The sequence below is a fragment of the Galeopterus variegatus genome, unplaced genomic scaffold, assembly GCF_000696425.1.
Source record: "Galeopterus variegatus unplaced genomic scaffold, G_variegatus-3.0.2 Scaffold254, whole genome shotgun sequence".
Classification (NCBI taxonomy): Eukaryota; Metazoa; Chordata; class Mammalia; order Dermoptera; family Cynocephalidae; genus Galeopterus; species Galeopterus variegatus.
Window position 1 is genome coordinate 661,426 of NW_007726365.1, and position 15,262 is coordinate 676,687.

At 39.2% G+C, this 15,262-nt stretch overlaps 1 protein-coding gene across 1 annotated transcript in view; it reads right to left on the reverse strand.

The window, feature by feature from the left end:
* The window catches only part of MSH3 (mutS homolog 3), a 207,466-nt gene that overhangs the window by 123,767 nt on the left and 68,437 nt on the right, over positions 1–15,262 (reverse strand). Inside the window, exon 13 of the mRNA XM_008566613.1 lies at positions 2,481–2,613. Within this exon, the coding sequence (XP_008564835.1) occupies positions 2,481–2,613 (133 nt within the window). The remainder of the gene's footprint in view (positions 1–2,480; positions 2,614–15,262) is intronic.

The following is a 15,262-nucleotide window of genomic DNA, read 5'->3' on the forward strand; positions in this document are numbered from 1 at the left end:
TTAGACTGGCTATAATCAAAAAGATGGTGAATAACAAATGCTGGTGAGGGTGTGGAGAGAACGGAACACTCCTACACTGTTGATGAGACTGTCAATTAATACAACCACTATGGAAAACAGTATGGAGGTTTCTCAAACAACTACAGATAGATCTTCCATATGATCCAGCAATCCCACTTCTGGGTATATATCCAGAGGAATGGAAATCATGTCGAAGGGATACCTGCACTCCCATGTTCATTGCAGCTCTGTTTACAATAGTCAAGACATTGAACCAACCTAAATGTCCACTGAAGGATGACAGGATAAGGAAACAGTAGTATATATACACCACGGAATTCTACTCCGCCATAAAAAAGAATGAAATTCTCCCATTTGCAAGGACATGGATGAGCATGGAGAAACTTAATGTTGTGAAATAAGCAAAGCACAGAGGGATAAATACTGCATGTACTCACTTATATGTGGGAGCTAAGAGAGAAAGAATGAAGGAAAGAAGGACCACAGTAGTGCACTGGATTTGCAGATGGAGAGAACATTCCTTGGGCTACAAAATGGAGTGGGGAGAAAGAGGGGAGGGAGAGGGAGCTTGGGGGTAATTCAGTGGGGGATACAGGGTGCAAATGCAATTTGTGGTAATGGGTATTCTACCATGAATCTGGCCCTCACATCATGGGCATGAGGAGTGACCATCAGTTTTATACCAAATGAATATTAATGTGATTCACACACACACACACACACACACACACACAATGTAGATGATTTTTGTGTCCCTTTACCAATTCCTCCTTTTTGCACTGCATGTTGGTCACTTTTTAAATGAATTAAAATGAATGAGCCGGTTAGTGCAGCTGGTTAGAGGGCAGTGTTATAACAACAAGGTCAAGTGTTCAGATGCCCATACTTGCCAGCAGCTCCCCCCACAAAAAAAATTTTTTTAAATAAAATGAATTAGATTCTGACTTTTACTAGAGTTTTAAAACTTTTATAAATACACAAACTTTATGAAATGCAAACATCAAAGTTTAAGGAGAAGCAGCAAGGCGTGACAGAAATCACAGCAACATGGAATGACACGCTGCCATCTTGAAGCTATGGACACCTTGATTTAGCTCTTTTGATTAGCAATTGAAAAATTTTCAGCTTTGATCCTATTTTCTCTTAAGAAAAATAAAAAACTCTGACGGTTGCGATCCCGTTGCCGGTCACAAAAAAAGACAAAAAGGAAAAAAAAAAAAAAAAAAGACAACAGCATACCCACAAATACATTTAGGGCCGGCCCGGTGGCGCATTGGAGGGTGCACCGCTTGGGAGTGTGGCGACGCTCCCGCCGAGGGTTCGGATCCCATGTGGAGACCGGTTCCCTCTCACTGGCTGAGTGCGGTGCGGGCACAACACCGAGGGTTGCGATCCCGTTGCCGGTCCCCGGTACGGGCGCGACACTGAGGGTTGCGATCCCGTTACCAGTCAGTAAAAAAAAAAAAAAAAAAATTTGCTTACAAAAAGTAGCAACCAGAGGAAAAAAAATGCAGTATAGTCAAGACAACCATATCAAACATGGTACTGTCCAAAATACATAGCCACTAAAAATGCAGTCAAGGACCCTGAGTTTAAATATAAATTCTGTCACTTACTAGCAAGTTACTAACCCTCTCTCAGCATCATTGTCTTAGCCAAGACAATGCAAGCTGCTGTAGCATTATATATATATAGAATTATGTATAATTTCTTATCAGTAAAGAGGTGATAAAAATAGTATCTTCTCGATGTCACAAAGTTTTTACAAGGAACAAAGGGTATAATGTATGTGAGTGACTTCTGCAAAAGGTAACACACTATAAAAAGTTTATTGTTTTAAAAATTATTATAATAGTTTTTTTTTAATTTTAGCATATTTTGATGGTAAAGTAAATTACTTCCCTAAGTGTGGAAAACTTCACTTGTTAATGCTATGATTCAAACTGTACAGCTTAAGTGATAAAAATCAAAATAATGCTTTTCGCTCACCTTTGATATCCAAACTTCTTTGCATACTAATACCCCCAACAAATATTATAACAGCAGATTTTTCCTTTGGTTAAGTCAAATAAAGAGTTTTTTAAGATTAAAAGAAATAAGGCATCTCTTTTCTCAAGTAGCAAGCCTAATTAAATTTCCCATTTTGATAATGGTCTGAACTTCGAGGATGAAATAAAATATCCCGTATTATAATTGAAGGACCTCTGTATATTTTGCTGTAGTTAACACAAATGGGGAAACTTTACTTTTTACAAACCTGAAACTGTAATAAACTTAATTTATGCAATTAAAATTTCTGAAAATTCAGCTACTGTCCCATGCCATTTGTAAGATTTTTAAAAATAAAATAATAATAATACAGCCCTCAGATGTTTTCCTTTAATATCTGGTGTCCTCACACCGAGAAACATTATGAGCTTTAAGAAATTTGATTTCTATCACACTTTTTTCATACTTACTTTTTTGTGATAAATGCTACAGAGTCCTCTCTCAATGTCGGGCAATTTACGTAGATGATTTTCTATCTGACAAAACACATTAGATTCTGAATGGAGAACCTCAGATACAGCATCAAGTCGAGCATTTATTTCCCTGTGTGAAAATAATAATAGCAATTATCAGATATGCTAAGAATTCAGAATATAGACATTTCCCACTCTACTGCCCAGGATTGTGATACAGTCACGTAGAAAAGCACAAAGGAGACTCCATCTTCATATCTCTGACCCTCCCTGCCCGTTACTATTATTTGAATCAAACAGCAGGTACCATACAAAGAAAGTCACTAGCTGGTGTTGGCAGAGACTGTCTCACCAGACAAACACACAAGACTACATTTCCCAGCCTCCCCTACAGTTAGGTGCAGCCACGCACCTGAGTTCTATTCAATAAAGTGTGGGTAGGAATGATGTAAGCCACTTCTAGCCCTTGCTCATAAAAACTTCCTGCACTGATCTTTCACATTCACTCTTTCCCCTTTGCCAGCTAGAGGTTGAGCTCAGGGCAATCTCGCGAGCCACGAACTGAGTCCATCAGCCTGGAGCAATTGCACTTACGTTAGCAAGAAATAAACTTCTAATGTATTTAAACCACTAAGGTCAAGAATTTATTTGCTACAACAGCTTGTATTACCTTGGCTAATATAATAGGTCTACAATAAGCCACAAGAAGACTTGGTGGTGGTGGTGATGGTTGAACTGATCAACTACAGGAATGAAATGGGATTAGGCATACTGAGCCTGGGCAAAGACCGGGAGTAGCAATACAAAGTGCGGAGGATATGGCACCAGGAGATAAGGGAGATCAGGATTGAGGTATTTTATCAATGGCTACCCCCAAGTGAATGCGCCACTTAGGAAGTAGTGAGTCCTTACAGAAAACGGACTGATTAAAGGCCAGTCTGTGGCCCACTCGGGAGAGTGCGGTGCTGATAACACCATGGCCACGGATGCGGATCCTATATAGGGATGGCCGGTTAGCTCACTGGCTGAGCATGGTGCAGACAACACCAAGCCAAGGGTTGAGATCCCCTTACCGGTCATCTTTAAAAAAAGAAAGAAAGAAAACGGACTGATTATACTAAACGAGGTGTGGCCCATCAAGTACCTATAAACATCAAAGACCCACACTAGGTATAATGGCCACATGTGGTATTAAAGACTGAGATAAGTAAACTTATCTGGTGGAGAGTAAGCTCTCAGGAAATTTTTTAAAAAATGAATAAATAAGCAAGTAGATGACAGAATGAACTGATGTTCTGGGGGAGAGACATCAGCCAATAAATAAACATGTCTGCCTCTCAAAGTTTTGTTGCTATCACACGTACGGATGTGAAAGGCAAACCTTACATCAGGATCCTGGCTGGATGACAGTTACACTGAGTACTTTACTGAGCTGAGTGCTTTTGTTTTTATTATCTTTAAAACTACCCTGTGAGGTCATGCCTTTTCAATATATGGAGCCACTACGCTAAGTTTGGGTCTCATTTTTTGTTCCATTTTCCTCTGGCTCATACCCTCCTATGTAAAAGAAGCATTTGATTTAGCAAGACAGAACTCTGCAGACACACAGACTGGCTCCTCCATTCTCAGTGGAGTGGCCTCTGGAATCCATCCACTTTCCTCCATCTCTACTGTCACTACCCTGGTCTAAATCAAAATCATTTCTCATAAAGACTACTGAAACTACTACTATAGACTATTTCTGTCCCTTTCTCCATCTATTCTCCACACTGCACCTGAGTGATCTTCCCAAAACCCAAATCTGCTTACCCCAATCTTCTTTAAGCTCAACAATAATTTGCCATTAATCTTAGGTTCAAATCCAGAATCTTTAATTGACCTACAAGGCAACTGAACCCTGCTTACCTCTCAAGTCTCACCTCAGATTGCCTGTCACTCTCTTCCTCCCACTCTAAGTTCTAATCAAACTGAACTTCTTCCAGTATATTAACCACTCCAAGTTCTGACATCAGGGCTTTCTCACTGGCTCCTCACTTTGCATGCAAGTCTTTTCCCCTTCACTACCACCACCAACTTCACTTTGGCAAACTCCTACCGACTCTTCCTCTGAAAGGGCTTTCCAGACTCACTAGACCAGATTTAATCCCTTTGCAATCCTTTCCCTAACCTCCTCTTTTCTCTTTCCATAAAAGGAATCATAATTGTATTTCTTCTTCAATTGTATTTACTACTTCACTGTCTTTCCCACCAGACTGTAAATTCAGTGAGGACAGGAATCATTTCTTCATCCCCACAGTTCCAGCATCATAAGATGTCCTCAAAAAAAGTTGCTGAATTCAATTCCATTCAATTCCAATGCCTACATGTAAAGTAAATCAGGATGAGGTGAAAAAATAATTACATTTTCTTTGCATAGGATTGTTGTGAATAAAATAAATCAATGTTTTACTCTAACATTTACCCCAAATGCTACACAAATATAAAGTTTTACTTTAATAACTCACTCCTGCATAAATGAAAGATGACACCAATTTGAATAGACAAAGTTGCTGCTACAGATGGTTAGAGGACAGATAAATAATGCCATCTGTGAATGTATAAGACAGCCTACACAGATAGCTAGTGCCTCAAAAATTAAAGGTTTTCTGTGATATAGAAAGAGCAAAAGAGTTTAACAGAAACCTAAGCCATGTTTATGAAATCTACCAAAAGATTTTTTTTTAAATAGACATAAAACTATAAATTTCTGGGCTGGCCCCGTGGCTCACTCGGGAGGGTGCGGTGCTGATAGCACCGACGCCGCGGGTTCGGATCCTCTATAGGGATGGCCATGCACTCACTGGCTGAGCATAGTGCGGACAACACCAAGCCAAGCGTTGCGATTCCCTTACTGGTCAAAACAAAACAAAACAAAAACAAAAACCTATAAATTTCTTAGAGACTGAAAAGGTTGTGCTAAGTTGGTTTGGAAGCTGGGAAAACACAAAATGGCTTTATTCTACTCTAGTGTCAGCCCAGGCAAAAGGAGCATGTTCACTATGAATCATTTTAGTTTTTACCCAACCTTCTTTAGGGAAGTAATGGCTCAGAGGTTACGAATTTGGGCTTAGAAAGCATGCGGCCTTGGTTCAAACCCAGGCTTTGCCATTTACCAATTATTGAGCCCTGCCTTAGTTTCTCCATCTATAAAATGAGAACAGCAATAGGCACTAACTTTTGGTGTTATTACAATAATTCAATAAAATAATACATGCCAAACAACACAGTGCCTGCTACACAATAACCACTCATTAAATGTTAACTGTTAACCATAATCACTATTACAAAATTTGTTTAGCAGATAACCAAAGAACAATATGGGGAAGGAAGAAATAGCATCCAAAACATACACTTGGAAATAACTATATGTAGACAAACCTTAAGGCACAGATACGCAAACAGGTATTTTGTACAAAGTGAACAAGAAAGGATTATACAAGGAGAGCTAGTCCTGAGATCTCAAGTGCTAAATCTGGTGGGTAGTGATGGCCTGAAGTACTATGTTGAGACTGGTTAGTAGGGTGCATTAAGAAAGCATGTTATAACTAATTACGGATGTCTAAATGGGCAGGGAGACAGTGAAAAAGTACGTGGCATTGTTTACCACAAATTTCTTATCACCGGGATAGCTATAATTCCATTGTTATCTCCTATATGCAGATCAGAATGCAAATGAATAAGAATAACTTCTAAGTCTGAAGAAATAAAATAATTCACATACCTTAGAATTGTTCTTTAATTAGCAATAGTAACAAGACCCTCCACGTAACTGTAATAAAACAATGTCAGATCACCAGAATAGAGAATCATTATTTTAGTGGAATCAGTGAGAGAGAGATTTGGTAATTGTGACAGTCAACAAAACAGGAAGTAGCAGTGGCAAATGGGGATGATAAAGATATTGCTCCAAGATGCCCTACAGTACTCTACAGTTGATACCACAATACTATATAATCTAAATGAATGAAAAGAAGGCACCTCCAGTGGCAAATGGGGATGATAAAGATATTGCTCCAAGATGCCCTACAGTACTCTACAGTTGAAACCACAATACTATATAATCTAAATGAATGAAAAGAAGGCACCTCAGTCATTTCATTTCATATGCCAAAAAACAATGGACTTGAGGTCCTGGGGATGACAAAGATTCTTCTTTACCAAAGATCCAGGGACTAACTGTGGGTGTCACTGGAGTCCTTCACATTTGGAGATGAACTGGGTGATGTCAGTATCTGTTATATGTGGTTGTTACTCAGAAAGACAGTGTGATCTACTGTTATTGCCACTGATGGAGTCTGTACCTACCAGTTGTTACTTGTGGAGATATTTCTATAATTCAAACATACGGTTATGTGGAGTGGGAGAAAGATGAAATACAAACTGCTGGAAGTGGGTGTTCGAGGTTTTTGTTTGCTTATTTGTTTTACTAAAAGGTCTGCTTTAAAGGCAGATGATACAAGAGCCAGCCCCATAGATCACTCGGGAGAGTGTGGCGCTGGTAGCACCGAGGCCGCGCATTCGGATCCTATATAGGGATGGCCGGTTCACTCACTGGCTGAGCGTGGTGCAGACAACACTGTGCCAAGGGCTGAGATCCCCTTACTGGTCAGAAAAAATTTAAAAAAAATAAAGACAGATGATACAAAATGAATAAATGAAATTCACACATTAACACATTGGTCATGTTGCTAAACCAACTACTTAAATAACTTTCTATTAGAAACATAAACCATAAGCCCTTTCCTAGGATCTAAGCATCATTACTTAGACTACCTACCTTCTCCCTTCATATACACCATTCATTCATTCATTTAATGAATAATTACTGAGTATTTACAAAGTACCAATTACAGAAGGTGGGAGACGTTAGGGCTATAATTGTCAACAAGAGATCTTTTGAGCCCTTGTTCACAAAGAATTTACACTCACTTTTAAAAGAGAATTAACGATAATAATGTGCTAAGATTATAACAGGGTTATGATCTGAGTATAATGGAAACTCAGTGAGGAACATCTAATCTAGTTTTAGGGGTCAGGGAAGATCTCCAAGGGGTAATAATGTCTGAGTGGATACCTGTAAAAAATTAGTGGAAGATGGAAAGTGAGTATGTGAAAATGTGACAGTAGGAGAAAGAGAGGTAAGCACGGCCCTGGTCATGTGAGCAACGCAGGCCACACAGGAGCTTCGATTTTATCTTGGGAGCAATGAGAACCAAGGCCAATGGTTTGGACGGGCATAAGGACAGTAACAGGAAGACCAGTTACAAGGCTGTTTCAGAAATCCAGGGGAGCAACACTGAAGGCCTGAACTTGAGGAGGGGACATAGGAATAGAGAGAACATAGTTTCAAGAGATATTAAAGAGGTAAAGTTAACAGGAGCTGTGATTGATTAGATGAGGGAAGGAAAGGAAGGAGTATGTTGGGTAATGAGATGCACTACAATGCCACCCACAAATATCATGCTCAGAGCTGACCTAGTCATGAAAGAAAGGTATTACTTTATAAAACTACATTCTATAGAGCTATTCTGATTTATTTACACTGTTGCAAACTGTAAATCATCCAACATGCTTTAAAGAGTAAGGGTGAACTTGCAGTCTTGTACTCACATCATTTGGCTGAACTGAAATATCTCAAGCACTGAACCTGAATTAAGATGGTCCCAGACTTGTAGTGCCATTAGGAACCTGGCAGAAGCAAACAAAAATCCTCTCTGGGGGCCGGCCCGGTGGCGCACTGGATAGTGCGCTGCTTGGGAAGCGCGGCGGCGCTCCCGTCCGAGGGTTCGGATCCCACATACAGACCGGGCTCCCGCTCACTGGCTGAGCGAGGTGCGGGAGCAACACCGAGGCTTGCGATCCCGTTGCTGGTCCCCGGTCCGGTACGGGGGCAACACTGAGGGTTGCGATCCGTTGCCGGACACGGAAAAAAGACAAAAAAAGACAAAAAAAAATAAATAGATAGAAGTACTCCACAAAAAGTTTCATATTAGGTAGTGAGTTCCTAGCAATGAAAGTACCAAATTAAATGACTTCCGAGATGCTTTGCTATTTCAAGATTTTAAAAAAAAAAAAAAAAAAAAAAAAAAAAATCCTCTCTGGGAGAAGGCACTTTCATCCTAGCCCTCACATTATTCCTAAAAATAAATTTCCAAATAATATGATCAATACATAAACAAAGACAACCAAGCTCAAAAAGAAATCCGATGAGTAATAATCAATACAAACAACAGACAACAGGCACAAACACACAAACTACCAAGCTATTGGGGGGGATAAATGACGAACGATAAATATTCAATGAATCCAAAAGAAGTCACAAAAAGAAAGCAAAAGAAACACAGAATAGTTAGAGAAATCAAAAAGTAAATCACACATGCAATTTTCATTGTTTTAGCTTTTTTTGCTGTCTCTTCGTAAGATTTTTATCTCTGATTTAGTGTTTTGGAGTTTCACTATGATTTCGCAAAATGTGGATTTCTTCTTTGTTTTCAGTCACACTTTGGGTTCATTGTGCTTTCTAAATCTCAGGATTTACACCCGTCATGAATTATGAGAAATTCTTATCCTTTATCGTCTCTTAGAATGAATGGGAAGAGAGACAATACTCAAATTTTCTTTTCTTCTTCTGGAAATCTGATGAAGATTAAATTTGACCACCTAATTCTAGATTTGTCTTTCAATCTCATATCTTCTATCACATTGTCTTCTGTGCTACATTCTAGGCAATTCGTCAGATATTATCTGGCATTTCAGTTATTACATCTATTCTTGTATAACCTTTCCACTGTTTTTAAAAATTGTATATGGTTCCTTTTTAAATCAACCTGAGCCCTTTGGACAGTATTTTTGTTCTATTTTTATATTTTTGATTCTCTTTTGTATTTCTTTTAACTTGATGACTTGATACATGTCTGAGACACCATCAGACCATTTTAAATAAATTTCACAGCTTGGAAATTGTTACACCATACAGATAGTATAAATTGGAACTGCAAACCTGTGAGTGAAGGCCTGTGGTTAACAATTCCTGGAAACTCTTCCCCTTGATATAACTGGGCCAAGTCATATTTCTTTGTCACCTCTCTACTGAGTTTACAGTCTTTTGAGTGTCTCACACTACTAGTTTCCCTAACTTAAATGGACTGTAGACCTTGTTTCCTTTCTCCCACATGGCAATTAAAACCCAATCCTTTTAATCACCAAGATCTGTGAAGGCCCTGAGCAGTCCATCCATTCCCGCTTCCAGCTCCTTTATCAATCTGTTCCCTGAGTTTTTCCCTTACATTTTTATACAAGCTCAGCTACGTCCTAAAAGGATGTTTCTTATACTTTATCCAGCATATCGCTAGTTATTCCATAGGGAGGTATTTTTATGACATTAAAGCCACAGAATATGAAGTCCTCCCATAGCATTTTGAGGGGAGATATTCTAAAAATCCCCACTAATAAAAACATAAAGATGGAGGAACATAAAGCTGGAAGAGCCAAGAAGGAAAAGCTACATATCTCCTTCTCCTCATTCTTTCCTGTATTCCTCCTCCTCGGCCCAATGAAAGCTGCCATTTACTGTTGGTCATTTGGGCTGGTCTCGATCTCACTGAAGGACCCAATACTATAGAACAAAGAGAGGACAGCTAAAGCTCCTGGATATCCCAAAAGGTGCTAGCTAATACATACTCCCTGACAGGGCAGACATGCAAGCAAGAGGCACTCAGGTTCATTTTTTTCTTGGCAGCAGCAGTCCCCCTTCCTACTCTCACTTACCTTCACACAGCAAGGAAAGAGGCATGGACTGGGCACCAATTAATCACAGTTCTTAATTATGAGGCATCTACCACTCTCCCTTACCATTTATGAGCAGTAACATATCCCATTGGGCTGAGTAAAACCAGAGGCACCATTGATGGACATTGTGTTGGCAGGCTCATGGAACGTGCAAAACCACAAAGAATAAATAGGGCCTCCCAGTACAGTTAGTTTCAAGAAGTTCCAGAGAGTTAGAAGTGGCATTTAATTTTGTTCATTAAATGTTAAGTAGAAAGAAATATGTAATATTCTATTACTTTGTCTTTTAGGCCAGGGTAATGAATTAGAAATACAACCATTAATACTCCAAACATATGGGATTATCAAAATAAAATCCATTTAAATTATCAAGAAAATTAACTACCACCAAAATGTACTTAGTGCATTAGAAAAATTACACAAAAATGCAGTCAAGAACCTAGTTCCTAACACAAACAATTTTATATTTCCTTAATTTTAATTATTTATGAGATTTAAATGCCAAGAATTACCTTAGCATGCTTAATTCTCTAAAGCAGTTTTCTAAAAATCTAACTGGAATTATGAAAGCATTCTTTGTTTGCTCTAATTGTGGTATTGGGCTATACAGTGAGTAACAGCTAAGTATTTTATTTTAGGTACAAAAGCTTCTACTGCTTACATCTCCTTCTCACTAGGTGATTATGACTTGACCAAATCAGATTAGAAATGCCTTGAGAATAGCAAAACTACTTTGTCACTGAGACTAAATAATACAAAATTTAAAATAACTATCTTATACTATTAAGGGAAAGCAGCCAAGTACAAAAGCACTGTGTATATTATGGCCCTATCTATATAATAAGGAAAGACAGGATGTGTGTTCATATTTGCCTGCTTGCTTTTTAAAAACAAAAAGTCTCTGGAAGAAGAAAGTAATAAGCATGATTATCCAGTGAAATCTGGGCAGATGTGAGGAAGGAAACGAGAAGCAAACATTCCACTGTGTATCTTCTCACAGTTTTAAATTGGTAAAGGGCCACAAAAAATGATTATAATGAGTAACATTGAGTATACTAATTATCCTGATTTGAGCATCACATATTGCACACAGGTACTGATATTCAACACTGTACCCCACAGATTTATACAATCAATTATGTTTCAATAAAAAATAAATATTTTTCAACTATGTGAAGGTATATTACATGCTCAAAAATTTAAATAAGGTAATTTTTTTTTTTTTTGAGGTGTGAAGCCTGGGGAAGCCCAACCCAGCCGCAACTAGGCAAGCTGCTGCCACTGTCCCAGGGCCCCACCAGGGCCCTGAGGCATGGAGGTGGGGGAAGCTGAACACAGCTGCAACCAGGTAAAGAGCACACCAAAACACCATTTTCACATGGGTGACCCACCACAGCCACTGCAATTGCCATGGCTGCTGCAAAAGCGGCTAGTCTCTATAGCAGCAGTCGCAGCCACCATGAAGATGGCACACCAGTCTCAACTGCATTGACACAAGAAGAGGCACCAGTGGAGACCAAAAAAAAATTTTAAAAAGAGGTCCACTCTCTTCATAAAGCACACTCCAGAGTAACAGAAGAAGCATCTGATTTACAATAATACAGGAGGACTTGATCACACGTGTCTCAGTACTGTACAGATCTTCTAGGCAACAAACCAACAGAGGAACAGTTAACATATCAGATGGAGAGAACAAATCTATGGTTATTAAGGGGGAAAGGAGACGGGGTTGGAGAAGGAGGGAGGGAAGGGGAGAGATTGGATAAGGGGCATAAAGGATAAATAACAATAAATACACTATAAAAATAAAGTAATATTTTAAATGCTAAAAAACAAAAAAGAGTACAATGGAGTTGAAACAACAACAAAAACAAAGAAAAAGAAAAAAGCCATCTCTGGCAACAGACTATTAGGTATTCTGTAAACATTTCTCTTCCTCTTTGACAAACAAGCTGAAAATATTTGTCATCCTCCCTCGCGGTTAGGTGTGACCATGAGAATGGGTTCTAGCCAATGAAATGTGAGCAGAAGAGATACATGCCATTATAAGACCTGGCTCATAAATACCAGAAACATATATCCTCCCTGTTCTTTCTCCTTCCCCTGGCTGGATGTCAGTGCCCAGGATGACCTTGGAAGTCACATATTCAAGAGTGAAGTGCCTCTGGGGTTCCTAAATGCCTGTGTGATGGGAGTCCCACCCCACCTCCAAGTGGGAAAGGCTGTGGATTTTTTACACACACACACACACACAAAAGAAATTAATTTCCATTCTGTTAGAACCATAAAACTTCTGGGGGTCTTTTTGTTAGCAGTTAGCTTTCCTCACCAGTGCACTACCTTTAAGTGTTAACAAACACTTTAATATTGTACTTAGTTGATCAGAATACGAAGTTGAGCTTCCCAAATTGCCAAGACTTAGTCAAGTTTAGAGCATTAAATAAAAGAGAAAGGTGGTGATCCCAGCCCAACCACGTAAAGACAGGGCTTAACTGTTAATGGTTATCATTCTGACAGGGAACCCACACAGACTCTACCTACTCAGCAGTAGTCCTTGCAAATTCTCTTTGCATTTCTGACTGTAGCTACAGTCAAAAGAAACCAAAGGCAAGTACCATACTCAGGAGATGAACTGACATGGACAGACCCTGGACAGCTGACAGCATAAGCACACAGCCGTCCCTCTGCCACCACTGGAAGCCTGCAGCTGCCTCATCTTATGACTGTCCTCCCATTTTTCCAAAACCAGATGTGGTAGAAGACAGATGCTCTCAAGTCTAACATGGGCTGTCTAGACAGATGGGCTTGGGTTTGAATCTCACTTTAACTTGATTATGATGGTGGAGAAAGTGCAGTAGCAGTACCATTTAAAAAGTTCGTGTGTGTGTGTGTGTATTTTCTATATAATTATTTACAAGTATTTGTAAAAAATAAAACATTACAAATACATGTAAAACACTACCCCACCTGTCCCCCTTTCCCAGAAGTAACCATTGTCCTGATGTTAGTAAATATTCTTTCTACTTCCTATGTTTATACTTTCACCACTTTTTTTTTTTCCTTTTTGTCTTTTTTCGTGACCGGCAACAGATCGCAACCCTCAGTGTTGCGCCCGTACCGGACCGGGACCGGCAACGGGATCGCAACCCTCGGTGCTGCGCCCACACCTCGCTCAGCCAGTGAGCGGGAACCGGTGTGTATGTGGGATCCGAACCCTCGGCGGGAGCGCCGCTGCACTCTCAAGCGGCACACTGTAGCAGTGCGCCACCGGGCCGGCCCTACTTTCACTACTTTTGTCTGAACTCCTAAACGACAAGATATATTGTGTTACAAAATTTAAATGGTATAATTTATGTACTCTTTTACAACATTTTTTTTAGTTTTATCCATGCTGATACAAGTGGACTTAGATCACTCATTTTAACTGCTACCTAATATTCTAAGTGACTAGATAATTTGATTTTCATTCCCCTATTAATAATCAGGTTGCTTCCAATTTTGGCATGATTAAGACCGCAGCTATCTTCTTAGCCACAAAATTGATACTAAGAAACACACTAATCCTTTACATACACTGTTTCATTTGGTCCTCATAACAAAACTATGAGGTAGATATTGCAATTCCCATTTTACAGGTGAAGAAACTGAGGTGCATAGAAGTTCATAATCTGTCCAAAGTGACACAACTGAGTATGAATTCAAGCTGAAGAACTCAAGCTGAACTCTCATTAACTCCAAAACTGGGCTTTCAAAGGGTCCATATGCACTTGGCTAAATGACCTTGGATAATCTCAGTTTTTCTCATCAATAAAATAGAAGTAATAACTATCTCCAAAGATAGTTGAAAAAAATACTGCTAATACAGATCAGAAGTACAGCACAGTTAGAGATTAATTTCTCACGCTGTCATTTTCTTTCCACTCCCTTGACCTTTCTGAGCTTTAAGTCCTCTGCTTCTCCAACAGAGACACATTCACAGAGTAACACATCTTACCTCTCCAACATCAGCTCTTCCCCCATTCCACCTTGGCTACTTTTTTTCTTAATCATAGAAATGGACTTCTGTTCCTTTCTCCCCATTTTCCTTTATTTATTTGTTTAAATATAAATGTTTTTTTTTTCACCTCTAAAATCAACCTAACACTTTGCATAAATTCCTTCACCTGGACAGATAGAGAATTGTACTAAAGGCACAGAATTGCAGAATGTTTGCAACTTACAAAATTCAGTGACTCTTTATAAACCTCACTTCAGAGGTTGAATAAATATGCAAAAATTTAAGTGATAATCAAAACGTTTGTTTCCTTTTAAGAGATGGGTACATTTAATCTACTTGTGCCAAAAGGAGGAAATATTTGAAATACGGAGCCTATTTGTTATGGTTTGAATTTTGTACTCCCCGCCCCACCCCCAAAATATATTGAAGTACTAACTAACCCCTAGTGCCTCAGACTGTGGCCTTATTTTGAAATAATGGCACTGCAAATGTAATTTGTTAAGATGAGGTCATGTTGGAGTAGGGTGGGCCCCTAATCCAACATGACTGCATCCTTATTAAAAGAACCCCATGTGAAGAGACATGCATACAGGGAGAACACCATGTGACCTCAAAGGGGGGAGATCAAGGAGATGTATCTACAAGTTAAGGAAAAGAAAAGATAGCCAGCAAACTATGAGGAACTAAGAGACGCATGGAAGATTCTCCTTCAGAGACCCTAGAAAGAAGCAATCCTATTAACACTTGGACTTCTAGCCTCCAGAACCGTGAGACAATATATTTCTGTTGCTTAAGCTGCCCAATTTGTGGTACTTTGTTAAAGCAGCCCTAGCAAACTAATACACCACCTAAATCATCCATTGTGAAATTGAAATTCTACAAGTATGGCCTTAAAGAGCCGTAGGAAAATCACAGTCCCCCCAAATATTTCTAGTAAGTAAATTCCAACTCAGAT